The sequence below is a fragment of the Bombyx mandarina genome, chromosome 04, assembly GCF_030267445.1.
Source record: "Bombyx mandarina strain Sakado chromosome 04, ASM3026744v2".
Classification (NCBI taxonomy): Eukaryota; Metazoa; Arthropoda; class Insecta; order Lepidoptera; family Bombycidae; genus Bombyx; species Bombyx mandarina.
The window spans coordinates 9,782,265-9,801,601 of NC_143211.1; the positions used below are offsets into that span (position 1 = coordinate 9,782,265).

Sequence of the window (19,337 nt, forward strand, 5' to 3'; positions counted from 1 at the left end):
TTAGTCGTATAATTTTATGTAAAGAATAAAAATGTGCTCAATTTTTGTAATAATAAAAGAAAGTAATAATTCCTAAATTTATTTTCTTTCCTTATACTTTAATTTAGTGTAAAATTTAGCGAGTTTGAATGTAGTACTTTAATTTTAGTGGTGTTCTGGTGGATTTCAAGGTTGAATACGGTGGAAAGCTGGTATAACTGTTGGCAACACTGCTAAAATCATGTTGAGTCGTCCATTTTAGTTGCGACTGTCTTCCAGCATGGTGAGTTGGAGCCTTAATAATCACTATTAATCTTTAACATCATTGCTTAAATCTTTGGATTCGCAATTTGAAATTAGAGAAAACATAATTTAAAAAAAAAGTTACGATTTGTTTTAAGTCTACTTTCTTCTATAACTCTTAATTACAAGCCACATGATGATCACTAGTTCAATATATAAACGGTTAGAACCTGAAATTTAATGAAGATTAATACTAGGGCGGACTGATGGCACCTTTTACGCATGTTACGGCGCTAAATACGTGGTATTTCTGTTCTTACGTTGTCTATCTTTTTCCAGTCGCACAGAAAATTTTCAGCACCCCGTCATGGGTCTATGGGATTCTATCCCAAAAAGAGGTCCCGTCGTCATCGTGGTAAGGTCAAGGCGTTCCCGAAAGACGACCCTAGCAAACCTGTTCATTTGACTGCTTTTATCGGTTATAAGGCCGGTATGACCCACGTGGTTAGAGAACCTGACCGTCCCGGTTCAAGTAAGTGTCTTATGTTTGATATTGATAAATTGATTTTCCATTAAGCCGTAGTGTTCTATACTAAGTTGTTTATTTGTTTGTTAGAAATCAACAAAAAAGAGATCGTGGAGGCTGTCACCATCATCGAGACTCCTCCGATGGTTTGTGTCGGTGTTGTTGGATACATTGAGACCCCTCATGGACTACGTGCTCTGTTGACTGTCTGGGCGGAGCATATGTCTGAAGACTGTCGACGTCGCTTCTACAAAAACTGGTACGTTTGGTATTTGAACATACTTTCACATTATTTTCTTTTAAACTGAAATCTTTATCTAAAAGTAATTGAGTAATTATCAATTTAATCTGTAATTTAAAATGTTGGAAAGATTATACTAATTGTAAAGGTTTAAGTAATTCTAAAGTTTCCCAAAATTTTTAATAATTTAATCTACAGCTCTCCTCTCGAAAGATGAGAGCTTTATTAATATGCCTAGAGTATGTTACTTTGTGCATATAGTTACCAAGTAGTCTCCGCTCCATGATGAGACTACTGGGTTTCTCTTACAGCATGGGGTTTGATTTAATTAATCAGGTACAAATGCAAGAAGAAGGCTTTCACTAAAGCCAGTAAGAAATGGCAGGATGAGCTTGGACGCAAATCAATAGAAAAAGATTTCAAGAAGATGATCCGCTACTGTAGTGTTGTAAGAGTCATTGCCCACACTCAAATGAAGCTGTTAAAACAGCGACAAAAGAAGGCTCACATTATGGAAATCCAACTTAACGGTGGTACCATCGAGGACAAAGTGAAATGGGCCAGAGAACATCTGGAGAAACCTATCCCTGTCGATTCTGTGTTTGCCCAAGATGAAATGATTGACTGCATTGGTGTCACCAAGGGCAAAGGATACAAAGGTTAGTTGTGTTAATGTAAACTTGTGTATATTATAGTGTCTAAAGAGATTATTAACACATACTTTCTAAATACTAGGTGTCACTTCTCGTTGGCACACAAAGAAGCTACCCCGTAAGACACACAAGGGTCTTAGGAAAGTTGCCTGCATTGGAGCTTGGCATCCTTCTAGGGTGTCGTTCACTGTAGCTCGTGCTGGTCAGAAAGGTTATCATCACCGTACTGAAATGAACAAGAAAATCTATCGTATTGGACAAGGTAAATAACTTTTGACATAACAATTATATGAAATTAAAATATATCTTGATATTATTGATATTAAAATTGATGTTTTTTATCTTAGGAATCCACAAAAAGGATGGCAAAGTTATTAAAAACAATGCATCTACTGAGTATGACCTGTCTGAGAAATCCATTACACCGATGGGAGGTTTCCCCCATTATGGTGAAGTAAACAACGACTTTGTGATGATCAAGGGTTGCTGCATGGGACCTAAAAAGCGTATCATTACTCTTAGAAAGGTTAGTTTGTGTCCCTTTAATTCGGGAGATGTGTAAATTTGGTGTAAAAAAAAGAAATTAATAAATAAGTGTTTTTTTAAGCTCAACTCAGCTTAACTGTCAATTGAATTTGTCTTAAATTTGAATTGTTCATCCATTTGTTCCATGATATACTTGTTTAACCTTGCTATAATATAAATTTTAGAAATGTGTGCCATGCTATATTAAAATCATGTCCTCAAGATGGAAGATTTTATGATACACCATAGGCTCATTTGAATTTAATGGCTTTTTATAGGGTCTAAAATTCTAATTTTTTTGTGAAATAAAATTAAGAACTTTTTGAAGTGAAATCTATACTAATTATAAATCTAGTGGTTTTTACGATGTTCCGTTATAACTACTGAACCATGCTTCCGATTTATTTGAAATGTAGAAAATACATGTACTTAATGGATAGGCTAATATTTATATGAGTGTTGGACTACCTACACCAGTTGCGAGGGTGTTAATGATGAGAATCTTTGTGGGGGTGAGAAATAAGTGTTGTTAATTTTAAATGGGTACATACAGCTAGTAAATAATAAAAATAGACAGCGTCTTGGCTCTGCCCCTGGCATTGCTAAAATGTCCATAAGCGACGGTAACCGCTTACCGCCAGGTGGGCCGTATGCTAGTCTGCCTGCTCGGGCAATAAAAAAAAGTACATTTTTTCTTCATGATCAGACATCTATATCTAACTTTAAGGTCCAAATTAAATTTATGAATATACTATGAATATTGCAACTTAATTAAATTATTATGCACTTATAAACTTAAAAAAGGCTATTTACTTTTTCACTTGACTTTCCAAAATGTTAAAAATAAATCAAGCAAGAACTTACTTCATTTACAAAAAACAAACAAGTATCATTGTGGTGCTTCTGAAAATGAAATGAGATTTTAGGGTAGCAATAAAGTTAGGGATATAAACATAATCTAAATGATTTATACATAGTAGATTAGCATCCACCTCTGACACAATTTTCAGAACTTTCAGTTTTGTTACATTTGTAAAAACAATTGATATATTGATTTCAGTCTCTGCGTGTGCATACAAAGAGGGCTGCACTAGAAAAGATCAACCTCAAATTCATTGACACCTCGTCCAAGTTCGGTCATGGTCGATTCCAGACGCCGGCTGACAAGGCTGCATTCATGGGTACACTCAAGAAGGATCGTATTCGCGAAGAAGCTGCGGCCACCACAACCCCAGCGGCTGCTGCGCAGCCTTAAGTGTCGTCCGTGAAAATAAACATTTGACAATGCAAAATACTTTTTATTTCAATAATTTGTTTGAAAGAAGTTTAACTCATAGTTAAACTTTTAATACTTTACCCATCTATAATATTCTGTGGAAATTACATAAAATATAGGTATCTACATCGATTATAGAGGGAAAATAAAACACCTGAAACGAATTCTAAATATCCCCTAATTCATCTAATCTATGTATCTTGCACACGTAGTCACACAATTTATCACAGTTTATCACAATACTTAAACGTTAACCATATATAAGATGTATTTTGAACTAATACGTGCAGGATTTTTGGCCACATGAACAGAAAACTTAAAGCTGTTCTGAAAAGTAAGGAATGGCCAGATGAATCTTAGGTACCACTTTCAGCGTTCGGCCCTGGGATCCATTAATAATCAGCTTCAGGGACCAGGGATAATTTTTGTCAGCAGGGGTTATCAGCAGCATATTAAAGAACTAAATTTTACTTCCTCCTACACTTGTTTACGAATGTCGGGTTGACATTGGCTGTGTTTGAAGTGAACTAAACAAAATAGCTCACATTTCAAGTGAGCTGTTATTTGAAGAGACGGATTTTCTGCACCGACCCGAAATCTATTTACTATTGTAGAACGATCGCGGTTCGCGCGCTTTGATGTCACACAGTAAAAACTTTTCTTTTAGAATGCTGGCCACAAAAAAGTTTATTGAATTCGAATTTCGAATTGTTCATGAAAATAAAAATGTATACTTTTAGAATTTTACTCATTTTTAAATATGGAGTGGACGCTTAAAGAAGACCGTGTTGCAGTTATTGCGTCGCATCGTTGCGGTTACGCGCCAATTCAAATTTTTAACATACTGAAAAATTTGAATATAACCAAAAGATTCGTTTATCGTACCATTAAACGATACAATGAAGACTAGTGTAGATGACAGGTCAATAAGTGGTCGCTCTCGGTCTGTTAGGACTCCAGCAGTGATAAAAGCTGTGAAGGCGCGAATTCAAAGAAATCCCAAACGTAAGCAGAAACTGTTGACCCTTCAGATGGGGTTAAGCAGAACCACGGTGAAAAGGGTGTTAAATGAAGACTTAGGGCTTCGGGCATATCGAAGAAAAACAGGACATCGTTTGAATGCTCGTCTAATGGTCCTGAGACTGAAGAGATGCCGCGCTTTGTTGAAGCGGTACGCGGGAAAAAAATATCGGGAAATTCTTTTTTCGGATGAAAAATTTTTTACCGTAGAAGAGAGCTACAACAAAAAAAAGTGTGTGTGTCCGCTCCGACGCACGACTGGAGTTTACTGGATATAAAAAATTAAACGAAACAATACGAGAAATAGTTCTATATTACGACAACACGATACACTACAGATTATTAACAAATTAACGAGACACAAAACAAACGACTAACAAATATATGAAAATACAATAATGAGAGAAACGCGCGATCAGTACGAGGCTTTGTGGCGGACTGCCGGCGCAGCAGCCCGGCGTCACCTGCGATAACGCGGCCGCGCGTTGGCTCCTGATTGGCGCGCGCACGCATCACGCAATCAGGAGCCAATCAGGCGCATAACGCATTTCGTGTGACATGCTAGTACGATTTTGATTGGCGCGCGCACGCATCACGCAATCAGGAGCCAATCAGGCGCATAACGCATTTCGTGTGACATGCTAGTACGATTTTGATTGGCGCGCGCACGCATCACGCAATCAGGAGCCAATCAGGCGCATAACGCATTTCGTGTGACATGCTAGTACGATTTTGATTGGCGCGCGCACGCATCACGCAATCAGGAGCCAATCAGGCGCATAACGCATTTCGTGTGACATGCTAGTACGATTTTGGTCCCCATAATTTTCATACCCCGGGCCTATATATGTAAATCGATTCTAAAGGAGTAAACTCCAAAAATGATAAGGTGTACGCACACAGTAGTGAAGAAGCGAGCAACCGTATTCCGCGTGTCCAACGAGGTCATTTTCCATCCTCGCTCATGGTATGGTTGGGAGTTTCTTATTGGGGCTTAACAGAGGTACATTTTTGTGAGAAAGGTGTAAAAACGAATGCAGTTGTGTATCAAAATACAGTCCTGACGAACCTTGTGGAACCTGTTTCTCATACCATGTTCAATAACAGGCACTGGGTATTCTAACAAGATTCGGCGCCAGCTCATAGAGCGAAGAGCACACAAGACTGGCTGGCGGCGCGTGAAATCGACTTCATCTGGCACGAAGACTGGCCCTCCTCCAGTCCAGATTTGAATCCGTTAGATTACAAGATATGGCAACACTTTGAGGAAAAGGCGTGCTCAAAGTCTCATCCCAATTTGGAGTCACTCAAGACATCCTTGATTAAGGCAGCCGCCGATATTGACATGGACCTCGTTCGTGCTGCGATAGACGACTGGCCGCGCAGATTGAAGGCCTGTATTCAAAATCACGGAGGTCATTTTGAATAAACTTTAGTGTCATAAGTTCAGTGTTTTGTTAAGTTCATCTTGGTATATGAATGGTTACATAATGAATAAACTTGTTTCAATTATTTTACATTAAACATGTGACAGAATTTATGACCTGATTAGGTAGATCATTTCTGAAGTTGCTGGTTCTAAATCAATCATAATGTTAATATTTGCAATCTTTCCGCGGAGCAATAAATATTTCTTCACCCATATTCTTTTCTTTTTTTCAATTGAACCGACAGCGACGGCTACGCCAAGTTTTTTTTTGTCTAGAGTCTAGACAATACTGGAGCATCCTCTTACACACGACACGTCCAACTTCGTCGCGCTTAAACTGACAAGTGATTCAGTAACTGAATTTAGAACAGTGTAATCAGAAGCTTCTAAATTTGCTTCTGAATTCAGTCGACTAAGTTTATTATTAATTTCTTCGTCTAGATCACTTAGCTCAGTATACACATATCACTCACTTTGTATTGGAATATTTACAATGGTCAGTTCAGTTTGTAACTGTCGGGATCTATATATACACTTACTAATACACAATATAGTTTACTTATTTACACTGTTTTATGATTAAACATTGAATATTTACAACATGCAGCTTACCGTAGAACTAAACACTTTTTTTTAATATAGCGTCGCATTGTGGACTAGCTCACAGCCCACCTGGTGTTAAGTGGTTACTGGAGCCCATAGACATCCACACACCCACCTTGAGAATAAGTTCTAAGGTCTCAAGTAAAGTTACAACGGCTGCCCCACCCTTCAAACCGAAACGCATTACTGCTTCACGGCAGAACAGAGTGGTGGTACCCACCCGCGCGGACTCACAAGAGGTCCTACCACCAGTAATTACGCAAATTATAATTTTGCGGGTTTCATTTTTTATTACACGATGTTATTCCTTCACCGTGGAAGTCAATCGTGAACATTTGTTGAGTACGTATTTCATTAGAAAAATTGGTACCCGCCTGAGATTCGAACACCGGTGCATCGCTCAACACAAATGCATCGGACGTCATAACCGTTAGGCCACGACGACTTCAGTTATTATTCAAACTTGTTTAATGCAAACTTATTTCGGAAACGTCGTTTCAGCACGATTCAGGTATCTTGAGTTCGTACTCGCCCGCCTCTATCCGATGATTTACAAGCAAAGTAAATTGTCCCTTCGTAATAAAGTGACACTACAAAACTTGCATACGCCCAGTCATGACTTATGCAAGGGTGTTTGCTCACGCGGTCCGCACTAATTTCAAACCCTTTCAAATCATCCAAATCTCGTTTTTGCAGAATAGCCTTCGGAGCACCGTTGTTCGTCGGGAATGTGGATCTCCACGATGGCATGGGGATTGACTACATTAGTAAGTATTTTCAGTCAGCATCAGTGCGTCATTTTGAGAAAGCGGCACGACACGAAAACCCTCTTCTCGTGGCCGCCGATAACTACATACCCGACCCTACGGGCTGAAACAGTCGACATAGCTCTAAGCTCGTCATTTAGGATCCTCCTGATCCACTAACGTGTAACGCGTTTCAGATCCGGTGGTAGATTCTGCGAAGTACTGCTCTTGCTAGAGACCCGTGAGCTCACCTACTAGCTAGGTTTGTGCTGGCATAGCCCTCCAAGGCTACCACCGGCTTAGGTAGGAGATTTAAATTTTTTTTATTACGCACCTACCTGTTATGGCGAATCTGCAAAGGCCAGCAGTTAAACCATATAAAATCTTACTCTATGAGTTAACCTTCCATCCTGAAATAAGGAATACGGATAGTTCAGCTGCTGGACTTCTTAAATGTTGCTGCTCTTTAAAGGGAAATAAATTATTACAAGTTTTTTTTCTGTTTTGACAAGCCATGTACGATCACCCTGATTATGAACACGATTGTATTTTTTACTCACGCATTTTTAACGTAATTAGGGCATCTGGGGGTTTAGTTAGTCCTCCAAAGAATTATAATAACTGAGGCAGCTGATTCGCGAATACATCTACTACCTAGTCTACCTTCGATTTTAGAACGTAGTTAGCGGCTGCCACCACATAGCGTTATTTATGTTGACTACTGGTGTTTTGTGATGGTTTGACCTAGATCTTATGCGACGGTCAGCTCGAGTTTTACAATTAATTACGTTCGACATTTCATTGTCTAAATATTTAAACATGTTTTAACATAATATTTAGGTAAATAATTTAATTATTATTAAATTTCAACCCCATAATGTAAATAAACATAAGCTAAATGTTTTTCCCTAAATTATTAAACAGAACGCATTAGTTTTCGGTATAAGACGATCTCAGGTTACAATATATAATTATATTTATAATTACAACTGGCATATAAAATTACTTAGTTCAAAGCTGTAGTAGTTGTCAGTAGCTGTAGCTAGTAACTCCATAATATAGTAACTAAAAACAATAACCACAAAAACAACAGCAATTGAATAAAACCCATTTTTATATAATAGATGCTTGAAAGGCAAACGTGACTAAGCGACAATAACTGCTTTGTACATAAATGATAGGCAATAACCGTATTCGATGCGCAAAAAAAATATATTTCTAGGTCTATTAAAATCATTTCATTTATGTACAAAGCAGTTATTGTCGCTTAGTCACGTTTGCCATTCAAGCATCGATATTTATTTGGTAAAATAGTTGTTTTTTCTTATATGTCTTATACACTGCAAAATAATATTACGTTCCTGTTTCACTTCCTTAAAAAGTAGTTTTTGTAAAAGTGTAGAGGGCACCCTTGACCTTGGTGGTTTTTTAATTACTTTTGTAGGGTAACTCTTAATTTTTTCTTTTTTCTCTATAGGAACTGATTTTTTATCAGGTATTATATCCGGAGTAAGTTCTGTTACGTCCTTCTTTAATATTGCTATTTCTTCAGGGCCATCATCATCAACATCCAAAAGACAGCTTTTACTATCTTTTCTTTTATGTTTTGACATTTCAGGTACACTTAAATTAGGTATGGCTACACTTTTAGGTTCTGAGTTGACTTTATGAAGATTTCCATTTGTTTCTGAATTTTGGTTACATTTGTCAATAATGTTTTCATTTGATACAGTTGTCTCATCATCATCAGAAGACCCATATTCACAAATAAGTGAAGAAAGGGCATTACATACAGTTGACTCAGAACTAATGTTTGTTTTTGTGTTAGGTACATTTTCTTCACTCACATCATCATCTTCAATGCCAAGGTCAAATTTTTCTGTTTCCATAATATCTTCTGGAGTTACACTTTCTGACAGAATATCTTGGATACCAGAAAATGGTTTAATTGATCTTTTATCATCAAGAACTGGTAGAGCTTTTGTTTTTTTAAATGGTGTTTGGGCAGGTTTCTGATTTGCTTTAAATTTTTGTTCAATTGGTTTTCTTCTATTTAATTCACATTTGTTATTGAATTTCCTATTATCACTTTTGTATTTTCTGTTCATACCTAAAATTAAAGGTGCATTTAAAATTAAAAACAAGGCGTTAATTCAGATAGGTGGGAAGGATGTCTTATTTAGAGTAAGTAATTTTATATAGCTTAAAGGTGAAAATGTTGCCTTTTACCTGTGTCTTTATATTTTACTCCTTACTCTTTACTGTTCACAGAATGTAACTGAGATTTGGCTATGAATCATTGGTGAGTGCAGAAGGAGGCTTTCAGGTTGTGATATTTATGGTCTCCTGTAACCACTTAACATCATGTAGATAAACTCATAGTGTTTAAAAAAATATTAAATTATAAAATCTTTTTACTATCTAACCTGACCTAATCTGACTACTTAATTAATCTAATACAGGCCATGTCATAATGATTTAAACAGAAATGAACTTTGATTTGTAAGTACCTGATTTTTTATTGTCACACATATTCTTGTCTCTTGAAAGTCCCATTTTTTCACCTCTTTCAATTTTCTCCCTAACCATTGCAGCTTTTTTCTCAATATTAGCTTGTGTTGGATAGTTTCTTCTTCTTTCTTCTCGCCATGTCTTTATTTCCTCGGGATTATTTAATTTAGCAATTTTTTTGTAAAGACCAGTCGAGTGCTGCATTTGTATGTGTTTGGTTATTATCTTTGGATGTGCTACAAATCCACATCCATCTATATTGCATTTCTGAAAAGATATTTTCAGAAATATAGTTTTATGATTATTAATTATTGACTTATAATCAGTTGAGACGTTTTGTTTGTGAATTATTTATACCACAAGTTATTATTATTAAAGTATAATATTGTCATTTTTTTATTGCTACTGCTACATATTTCACTGGTGGTAGAGCCTCTTGTAAGTACGCACGGGTAGGTACCACCACCCCGCCTATTTCTGCTCACTGGTGGTAGGACCTCTTGTGAGTCCGCACGGGTAGGTACCACCACCTCGCCTATTTCTGCCGTAAAGCAGTAATGCGTTGCCGTCTGAAGGGTGGGGTAGCTGTTGTACCTATACTGAGACCTCAGAACTTATATCTCAAGGTGGGTGGCGCATTTACATTGTAGATGTCTATGGGCTCCAGTAACCACTTAACACCAGGTGGGCTGTGAGCTCGTCCAACAATCTAATTTAAAAAAAAATATATATATGTGGCAAGTTCAGTACCCATCTGGTGTTAAGTGATCACTGGACCCAATTTACATCAACCACATTGAAGCTATCACCAAACCTTGAGACATAAATTTTAAATCTCAGTTTTTCAGTACAACTTGTGTCTTAATGACATGAAAAAGATTTATTTTGAAAACAAAAACATGTTTATTTAATTGTTTGATGGAGTATATGCATTAATGAACAACAACATCAGTGAAATTACAGCCATAGCAACTCTTGAAGACCATATTCTTTTCATAAAATTTACCATCATCAACCAACATTTTGCAGCAGTATGTCCTCGATAAGTTCACAAATTTCATATTTGAGTTCTTAAATAAATTGTAAGCCATTGGCATAGACCTTCTTTTAATAGCCCCAAAGAAAAAAATGTAATGGCATTGTAAATCTATATAAATACATATTATTGAAATTAGTACTTTTCTTCAATGTTGGGTGAAATTTTTTATACCAATTTTGATAGAATAAACTACTTAAATACTTACTTCATGTTGATTTTTATGTTTCTCCAGAATGACTGCATTAGGAAATCCTCTATCACATGTTTCACACCAATGTTCTTCATTTCTATCAATATTGGATTGGGTTTGATTCGACCAAGAAGACACACGTGGGCCATAGTTGAATCGCCATTGCGTATTTGGAAGACAAAATCGTGGATAGTTCGGCATTCTTGGAGACTGCGGTATATACCTACATAATTCAGTAGGGTTCATATTGCATCTTATACCATGCGTTAACTTTTATAAGCGATCACTGAATCTGATGTCGTTTTCGTCTTTTTAATTCAACTCATTCAAGTTACGCCACAAATTATTAATGAAGTTATTTTTTAGTTTTTACAAACACCCTTGATTTTGATGGTAGTAGTAGGTAGTACATAGATTATACACTTATTTTTCCTTTTTCCAATTGGAAAGGCAAAAGTATCATACCACACTGCCTAATGTTTTATAATTTTTTTATATGAAAAATGATATTATGAAATGAAATTAAATTAAATTGATGTAAACTTCTTACTTGAAATTATCAGTCATAAGTCGGGGTTGTTGTCAATCTGGTTTATTAGTTATTTGTCAATGTATTTAATGTACCTAAATAAATTTTACTGTTAATTTTAGCTTATTAAAACCTTATATTCATTAAAGGTTTCTCTTATTACAATTTAATAAGATAAAATAAAAAAAAATGTATAAATATCTTCGCCCTGAAAGGTTTGATATCGACCCATCAGATAGCTCTGGTAAGAGAGTTTGGATACACCGGCGTAAAACTTTCGAAAGCTCGAAGGTGTTTCCCGAGTGCTATGACATGTCCTTCTTCAAACGAGGCTTGTGGAGAGTATTAAACGGTAGGCAGCGGATTCGCTCTGCCCCTGGCATTGCTGACGTCCATGAGCGACGGTAACCACTCACCATCAGGCGGGCTGTATGCTCGTCTGCCAATACGGCAATAAAAAAAATAAAAAAAGAGCTTTACTTACGTGCAGAAACCAACCGCTCCAGAAACAGATGCACAGTCGGTTCCTCCGCCAGAAAAATGGGATAACATAAAGTTTCAACTTTTGGTAAACCATATATCACCAAATATCAACACAATATAAGCGAAGATACGAACTATGAAGAAGCGATCACAATACTGCAAAAACTGTATGTAAAACCAAAAAAATCTGATTTTTGCTAGACACATGTTAGCAACAAGGAAACAACGACCAGAAGAAAGTATTGACTTATATTTACAAGCTTTGAAACTACTTTCTAAAGATTGTGACTTTGTGGCTGTTGATGCAGAAACAAACAAAAACGATAGCGTACGTGATGCTTTCATATTACATCGCAAATTTTTTTTGCGGCTTGCGTGGCATTTTTACCTTTGTTGTGATAAAATTTTAAAATGTACGGTATCGAATTTCTTCATTAGATTCACTCATCTTGATAGTACGAAAAATAAATAAATGCACATATTTTCCTAATTTGAATTTGGTATTATCTTCTTTAAAATTGAAACTTTTAATGATACCAAAACCAGCCAGATACAAATATGTGGTAGGTTTAGCCAAAGAGATTTTATTACAAGTTCATACATACTATAATGCGAAAAGACTTTTTCCCCAACCTATTAAATTAAAATAAGCCATGACCTAAAGGTCTTAGTTACTAGGTCAGAAAATCCCTTTAAAAAAATATGTAATAGCTATGGTTGTATGCATAGATTATACACTTAATATATTCGAGATGTTTGTTTGTATTTGTGAAATCAAAATCTGTACATACATACATATTGTACTTATTAGTTAATGGAGAAATTAATGTGTTGATGTCTTTAACTCCAATGTAGAAGGGTCTATAGTAGATGATTACATACATAAAACACGAACACTAACATACCTACCACATGACCTCTATCTAGATTTTACAATCGAACAATATATTCATAAAGAAACAGAGTACTAATTTAAAGCTATTGATTTATATTGATAATAATGAATAATTCCGCTGCTAAGGTATAAAATCACTAAAATGCTTTACTGGATATGAATACTCTATAAAAATGATGCTCATGCAATGTTACATGTTTGATCGATTTTACTTGGTTCGTATTATTTCAGGTTGGCGAAATTTTCACTGAAGCTGGTGCCGCATTTAACAAATTGGCAGAAATGATAATGCTTCTTCATCCAATAGCTGAAACTACACCAAGGCATGTATCAAGCAATGTCTAGTATATATGCTGTATAAATGAATGAAACACCTAACTGAAAAGTTTAGTAGTTTGTCACTATCCCACTTGTCAGGCAACTGTACGACCCGTTAGTCATACTTACAGCTCTCAGAGATGATTTATTTTTTATTTAACTACGTACATAAATAAACATCAATGTTTTTGCATTTCTAAACAATTTGCATAACTGTGATAAAACTGATACTATAAGAAAAGTTTCATAGTATCAACACATGATAGGTTGGTTTACATAAGCATATGATAGGATTTACTGATGGTAGGACCTCTTGTGAGTCCGCACAGGTAGGTACCACCACCCTGCCTATTTTTGCTGTGAAGCAGTAATGCGTTTGGGTTTGAAGGGTAGGGCAGCCATTGTAACTATACTTGAGACCTTAGAACTTAAGAACTTATATCTCAAGGAGGGTGGCACATTTACGTTGTAGATGTCTATGGGCTGCAGTAACCACTTAACACCAGGTGGACTGTGAGCTCGTCCACCCATCTAAGCAATAAAAAAGGTGGTCTGTGTATAGTTTTAGGAATTTCATGGATTTCATACAATTAGTGATAGTCATAGTGAAGTGTGACTGGTCTTACAAAAGCTGAAAGCTCACCTGACAGATAATCATAAGAATTTGGATAGTGTATAACTATGTTAAGATTACATAAATTTTATTATTTTAATTGGGAAATGTAACAAAATTTGTTTTGAAATCATATTAATGAAAAGATGAGTAGCATTGATTTAGTTTACTAATAACTTAATATGAGTACCTAGTTTGATTAATTTACTGAAAGTTATTGTAGCATTTAACTACAGAGGTAAAAATGTGCTACAATTCTGTAATTCAGTTATAAACATGGTGTAATTTGGTTATCCTATCACTACCCAATTGGTGCAGTGGTAAATGGCATGAGGATGAATATTATTACTACAACTGAGGTTATATCAATATGTAGGCTCCAGGGAATGGTTCACTGGCTTAGAAAGGAGTTTACCTAAAACCAAAAAGATCTTAGGTTTTTTAGTTTATCTAAAAAATAATATAAAATTTAGTAGTTGTATATTATCATATATATTTATAATTAATTATTGTTTTTTAAATTAATAGTGTGCAGGCGAAAACCCCAGTAAAGCGAAAGGCTACAGATGAAAAATATGCACCAAGCACATCGGGTCAACACACCGTCCACACATCTATTTCACAACAAGTCAGTTGAAACACTGTAATATAAAACTGATACAACTAAAATTATATTATTGAATCCAATGGCAATAATTTGACATTAACGATGCAGGTTGAAATAATAATTACTGTGGCTTATTGCTAGTTCACATATTATAACAATATAAAATGTTGTCAATTTTTGTAAGGAAAACATCATTGACTTTTTGGAAAGGTTGGTGGGCCTCAAGGCCTCAAGGCTCAAGGCCAGCTAAAGAGAGTTGTCCTGAGCCAGAACTGTATCACTGTAGGGGGTCACAAAGACACAACCGAATCAAAGTTGAAAAAATATTTTGTTGAGTTTTTTAAATAGTCATGTTCATTTGTGTTGCATGTGATTTATTGGCTTCGCCCTTACAATACAAACTATAGACATAGCATTTCTGTAATAATTTTAAGAGTAAAAATAAAAATAAAACACTTCTATTGGTAACTTAACTTTTAATAAAATAATTTAACAATTTATAAATTGTAGTATTTTGTAAAACTTATACATTAACTTCATTGTCATGATTATGCAAAAATATTTATTAGTACTATTGTCGATTTACAGGTTACTCTCAATATGCTGAATGCTCCTGAACCAGAAATGGAAGTTGAAAGCCTGGGTGGTGATGTCAAGTTAGAGTTTGAGCCAAGCACAGAGGAAATCGTCACTTAAAGGGGCAAATTTGAGTAATTTAGTGAAGGTAATGATGTCATAGATACCTATGTAAATAATTTTTCTAAGTTTGTAAATTAAGTTAGAGTAAGTAAGATTTTATTAAAAAATTATGTCAATTCCTTTTTTTCATTTGTTTGAATATTTAATTTGTAACTTTGTATTTTTCTGTTCCATGAAGAATTTTGTGATTCATATACTTTTATATGTGTATGCTCTTTTAAAATACTTTCTATAAAAATGTCAACTTGACTTCTTATTTTAAGAGTGTCATATAGTTGAAATGTATTTCCAGTTTTTTTAATTCTCTTTTGTGCCTGTCTATAACATTTCCAAGGTTGTGGTTCAATTATTATTGATTTAGAAATTGTTTTAATGTGTTCCAAAAATTCTCTTAAGCCATTATCTCCATTATTCAAATGAATCCACATTGATACAGAAAAACAAAATGTGATATCAAACATTGATCTACCATTTTTCTTGAGATATTCATTGATTAAATCACGATCACTTTTTGCCATGACATTTGCGGTTGTGTATTCAATGTTTCGTTCAGTGTTAGACTCTTGAGCACGGTTTATGAGTACGGAGTCAATGTCAACGGCCAATATGTGCAACATGCATTGAGGATAAAGGTTTTTTAATAGTTTATACAATTCTCTTGTAAGATCTCCAGTATTGCAACCAATGTCCAGGCAATATATATCTGCAGTTAAAGTGGGAAACATATTTGGGTGCAAATTGTTTATTCTCTCAGCCACGTTATGAAATGAATAGTAGTTTATAAAATTTCCAAATTTAACAGCCCCAGGATCACTGCCAAAATAATCCAAATCTTTAGTTCGTTCTTTCATTTTTACTTCTCTTGTTGTAAATGTAAATATGAACGTTTATTTTGCAATCAAAGAGCTACAGGGAATGAATTCATGAACTGAACCATACACGGGCTTAAACAACATTCACGACCCGTGGAATTTTTAATTGCCGGAGAGCACTACCTATAAACACTTGGAAGTACATTCCTAATTCTCAATATTATTATTGATTATTTTATTGATACTTTCAGTAAATATGTTAATTAAACGCCAAATTAAAATTAAATTGTCAAGGGAGCATTTGTTCCAAATTGACATTGATGTTATTCGTTTTGTTGATTTGGATAAGCAAAGGGAGTATTACACATACAGCCAATTCTCACATTGTAGCCGATGATGTGTCCTTTGATTCAACAGGAACATCAAATGTAATGAAAATAAAAAAAATAACTAGCGAATAAATAAAGTGGAAAAGAAATGAAATACACTTTTGGTGAAATGGTGGGAATCGTGGGACTGAGACTGAAATGAAAATTTTTTAAGTACCCGAATCAAAACAGATGAAACCACATTAAACTTCAAAAAATTAAATAATTCACTTAACCTCACTTTTTGCGGTCCGTCACGTAAGCCCTCCTGGTCAGTTTCGGTTAAAGTACAAAGCACTCACCGGAGCTGATAGTCAAGGCTACTTAAATGCAGCCAAGTATGCAAAATCCTAATAGCTTTAAAACGGTTTGTAAGCGGACAGTGCGCTACGTGAGGGGTGGTTTTCTGAAATATTTCATTTATGTTGTTTATGTCTATGGGCTATAGTAAACACTCAACACTAGGTGAGCCATGAGCTCGTCCATCCATCTAAGCATTAAATTAAAGTATGTATATCGTAATATTTGTAAATAACATTTGTTAAAATTTTACCATGGTACTCACTAATTGATTTAGTTTAAATGAAACGGCGAAAGAGATTTAACGTTATCTTTCACTTATTGTAAAATACGATGCGTGCGGCATTTGCGTGTAAGCATGTGACTTATTTCAGAATTCCGTATTTTCTAATTTTAATTTATTGATCAAAATGTAAAATGCGCTTCCGAGTGATATTCTGAAAGGAACTAGTCTTGCAATTAAAAATGAATATTTTACTTCGTACACGATTTCGCAAGTGTAGAAGTACTTAGGTAGGTACTATGAAAATCCCGGCTACATTTTTCTGAAAGAGTGTTTGAATTGCGCATAAAGAAACGTAATCTTATTAATTCTATTTTGTTTGTTTTTTAATTCATTGATTAAAAAATATTTCGAGGAATAGGTTAGCTGATTACAGAAAACGATGATTACAGAAAAACTTTAATTACAAATAGTTATAGTAAAACTAGCTTTTGCCTGCTACTTCGTCCACGTGGAAGTTACTTTGGGATATCGCAAAATTGTACCCGCGACTTCATTTACGTAGAAGGTGAAAAGATTTTTGAATAATAGAATGTTAAGGAGCTATTTACGGTACCAAAATCACGATTTTTAACCGACTTCAAAAGAGGAGGCTATCAATTCGACCACCATTTTTTTATCTATGTATGTTCACCGATTTCTCGAAAATATTTGAACGAATTCTGATAATTCTATTTTCTTTTTTTTTTTGGTTCTAAAGGTTAGACTTCCCGAATGGTTCTGTGATCATTAGGATATGATCTGATGATGGATCCTGGAGAAATCCAGAAAAATCTACAATTTTTAAAGTCTATCTTGAAGTGATCTGGGTGTTTTTTGTTGATCTTCTTATTGTGTGTCGCCGCGCATTGCCCGGCCAGCGCCTTGTACATTATTATTACGTGCTTGGTCATTATTTTGCTACAATATTAAATACTTTTAATGAATAATGTATTTATTTGGATAGGGATTAATATTATCTTTATAAAAACACCTTCACCAATAATTATAATGCTTTACTTTAGCACAAATTTGGTTAGCATAAAATAGATTATAGTGAGCCAACCTTAAAAGATAGATATAATACGCTGTTACGGACTTTTTTAGAACTTTTTAAGGGGAACAATTCTGTCATACAGTATTTTAGCGATACTTAAACCGTTTCCGCAGCGCAGGCAGCGGAAGCTATAAAAAAAAAACCGTTTTGAAACATTCTTTAATAGTGCTTCGCTCGTATTGGTCTTTGCGTGATATTATAATATCGCCTATAGCCTTCCTCAATAAATGGGCTATCTAACACCGAAATAATTTTTCAAATCGGACCAACAGTTCCTGAGATTAGCGCGTTCAACCAAACAAACAAACTCTTTAGATTTATAATATTAGTATAGATATGTCTATAACGAATGTTATATATAGTAAAGATTGTAAATGTTGTATGTTATAATAAAATATGTATATATAGGTAAAATATACAGTCAAACCTGGATAAGCGAGAGTTCAAGGGAGCACAATCTCATTCTCGCTTATAGAGGTTTCTCACTAACCCGAGTTTCTCGCTAATGCTCCCTCTGAATTTCATTTCGCGAATTTCCGGATTCAAACGCATTCACTATTTTAAGTTTATCACTTAATGACAGTACTTTAATTTTCCGTTTTGACATGATGCAGAACAGAACTTTCCTTCGCAATTGATTAACGATAAACTGAGTAAGGCCGACAAACAGGACGGTACACAGGCACACGTGTCCAGTCGAAAAGAATGCGATAAAATAACAATTTTATTTAGTTCCACGAAATAGAATAGGTTCAATATTGACGAGAAAAAAATACAAAAACAACGGTAAGAAGTTCAACGAAAGTTAAGAATGAGTCATAAAATAGTAGATGTTAAATTTGTAATTTGTTTTGTCATTTGTTCCTCCTAAATAATATAAATAAATAAAGCTCGACTGTCGCTTATAGAGGTATAGATAAGTAGCACTCTCACTTACGGAGGTCCATGAGGGAAAAATGACTCTCTCTTACACAGTTTTCTGTTTCTCGCTAATAGAGGTTTTGGGAGCTTAAAATGACGGGTCCTGGCTATTACTCTCACTTATAGAGTTTTCTTACTTATCCAGTTCTCGCTTATCCAGGTTTGACTGTATATGTATGAAACGTTTAAGACCACAAACTGAAAAGTTATCGAACAGTCTGAAATAGTAAAATAAACATAATAAACGAGAGATCAAATCGTAAAAATAGTTTAAAATGTATAATAGGTACATATTTTTATTTTATTATGACTTAAAAGTATCAAAGCATTTTTCAACTATGCTTGAATGATCTCGTAAACCTGCATCTCAACCGGATACCACACGTACATGAATGACACGTACACGTAAATGAAAATATTAATTTTCGGGACCCTTGTAAAGCTTGCTCATCGTGGATTCTGACTTAGACATGGCAATAAAATTTTAATGCA

At 35.0% G+C, this 19,337-nt stretch overlaps 4 protein-coding genes across 4 annotated transcripts; 2 read left to right on the forward strand and 2 right to left on the reverse strand.

The window, feature by feature from the left end:
- Positions 1-578: 578 nt before the first annotated feature.
- On the forward strand, positions 579-3,459 carry RpL3 (ribosomal protein L3). Its single transcript, XM_028174270.2, has 6 exons — positions 579-754; positions 839-1,007; positions 1,326-1,648; positions 1,725-1,904; positions 1,990-2,168; positions 3,228-3,459. Exons 1-6 carry the CDS (start codon positions 598-600, stop codon positions 3,420-3,422), a joined length of 1,203 nt encoding a protein of 400 aa, XP_028030071.2. The 5' UTR covers positions 579-597; the 3' UTR covers positions 3,423-3,459.
- A 5,079-nt stretch (positions 3,460-8,538) lies between these two features.
- On the reverse strand, positions 8,539-11,403 carry Nufip (nuclear FMR1 interacting protein 1). Its single transcript, XM_028174330.2, has 3 exons — positions 10,997-11,403; positions 9,752-10,019; positions 8,539-9,351 (listed from the first exon to the last, which is right to left on the reverse strand). The coding sequence occupies exons 1-3, from the start codon at positions 11,225-11,227 to the stop codon at positions 8,540-8,542; spliced, it is 1,311 nt and encodes a 436-aa protein (XP_028030131.2). The 5' UTR covers positions 11,228-11,403; the 3' UTR covers position 8,539.
- Positions 11,404-12,729: 1,326 nt separating this feature from the next.
- On the forward strand, positions 12,730-16,403 carry LOC114242975 (uncharacterized). The gene is made up of 4 exons (XM_028174320.2): positions 12,730-13,014; positions 13,120-13,211; positions 14,348-14,447; positions 15,015-16,403. The coding sequence occupies exons 1-4, from the start codon at positions 12,994-12,996 to the stop codon at positions 15,120-15,122; spliced, it is 321 nt and encodes a 106-aa protein (XP_028030121.2). The 5' UTR covers positions 12,730-12,993; the 3' UTR covers positions 15,123-16,403.
- On the reverse strand, positions 14,888-15,976 carry LOC114242974 (putative RNA methyltransferase CG11342). Its single transcript, XM_028174319.2, has one exon. It carries the CDS (start codon positions 15,974-15,976, stop codon positions 15,233-15,235), a length of 744 nt encoding a protein of 247 aa, XP_028030120.2. The 3' UTR covers positions 14,888-15,232.
- Positions 16,404-19,337: the final 2,934 nt, after the last annotated feature.

Coding starts and splice junctions, on each gene's coding strand:
- RpL3 (XM_028174270.2), top strand. CDS start 598: ATGGGATTCTATCCCAAAAAGAGGTCCCGTCGTCATCGTGGTAAGGTC. Junction 1,905..1,989: donor AATCTATCGTATTGGACAAG/GTAAATAACTTT, acceptor TTTTTATCTTAG/GAATCCACAAAAAGGATGGC. Junction 2,169..3,227: donor GTATCATTACTCTTAGAAAG/GTTAGTTTGTGT, acceptor TATTGATTTCAG/TCTCTGCGTGTGCATACAAA.
- Nufip (XM_028174330.2), bottom strand. CDS start 11,227: ATGAACCCTACTGAATTATGTAGGTATATACCGCAGTCTCCAAGAATG. Junction 10,020..10,996: donor AACATAAAAATCAACATGAA/GTAAGTATTTAA, acceptor ATATCTTTTCAG/AAATGCAATATAGATGGATG. Junction 9,352..9,751: donor GTGTGACAATAAAAAATCAG/GTACTTACAAAT, acceptor CTTTAATTTTAG/GTATGAACAGAAAATACAAA.
- LOC114242975 (XM_028174320.2), top strand. CDS start 12,994: ATGAATAATTCCGCTGCTAAG. Junction 13,212..14,347: donor ATAGCTGAAACTACACCAAG/GCATGTATCAAG, acceptor TTAAATTAATAG/TGTGCAGGCGAAAACCCCAG. Junction 14,448..15,014: donor ACACATCTATTTCACAACAA/GTCAGTTGAAAC, acceptor GTCGATTTACAG/GTTACTCTCAATATGCTGAA.
- LOC114242974 (XM_028174319.2), bottom strand. CDS start 15,976: ATGAAAGAACGAACTAAAGATTTGGATTATTTTGGCAGTGATCCTGGG.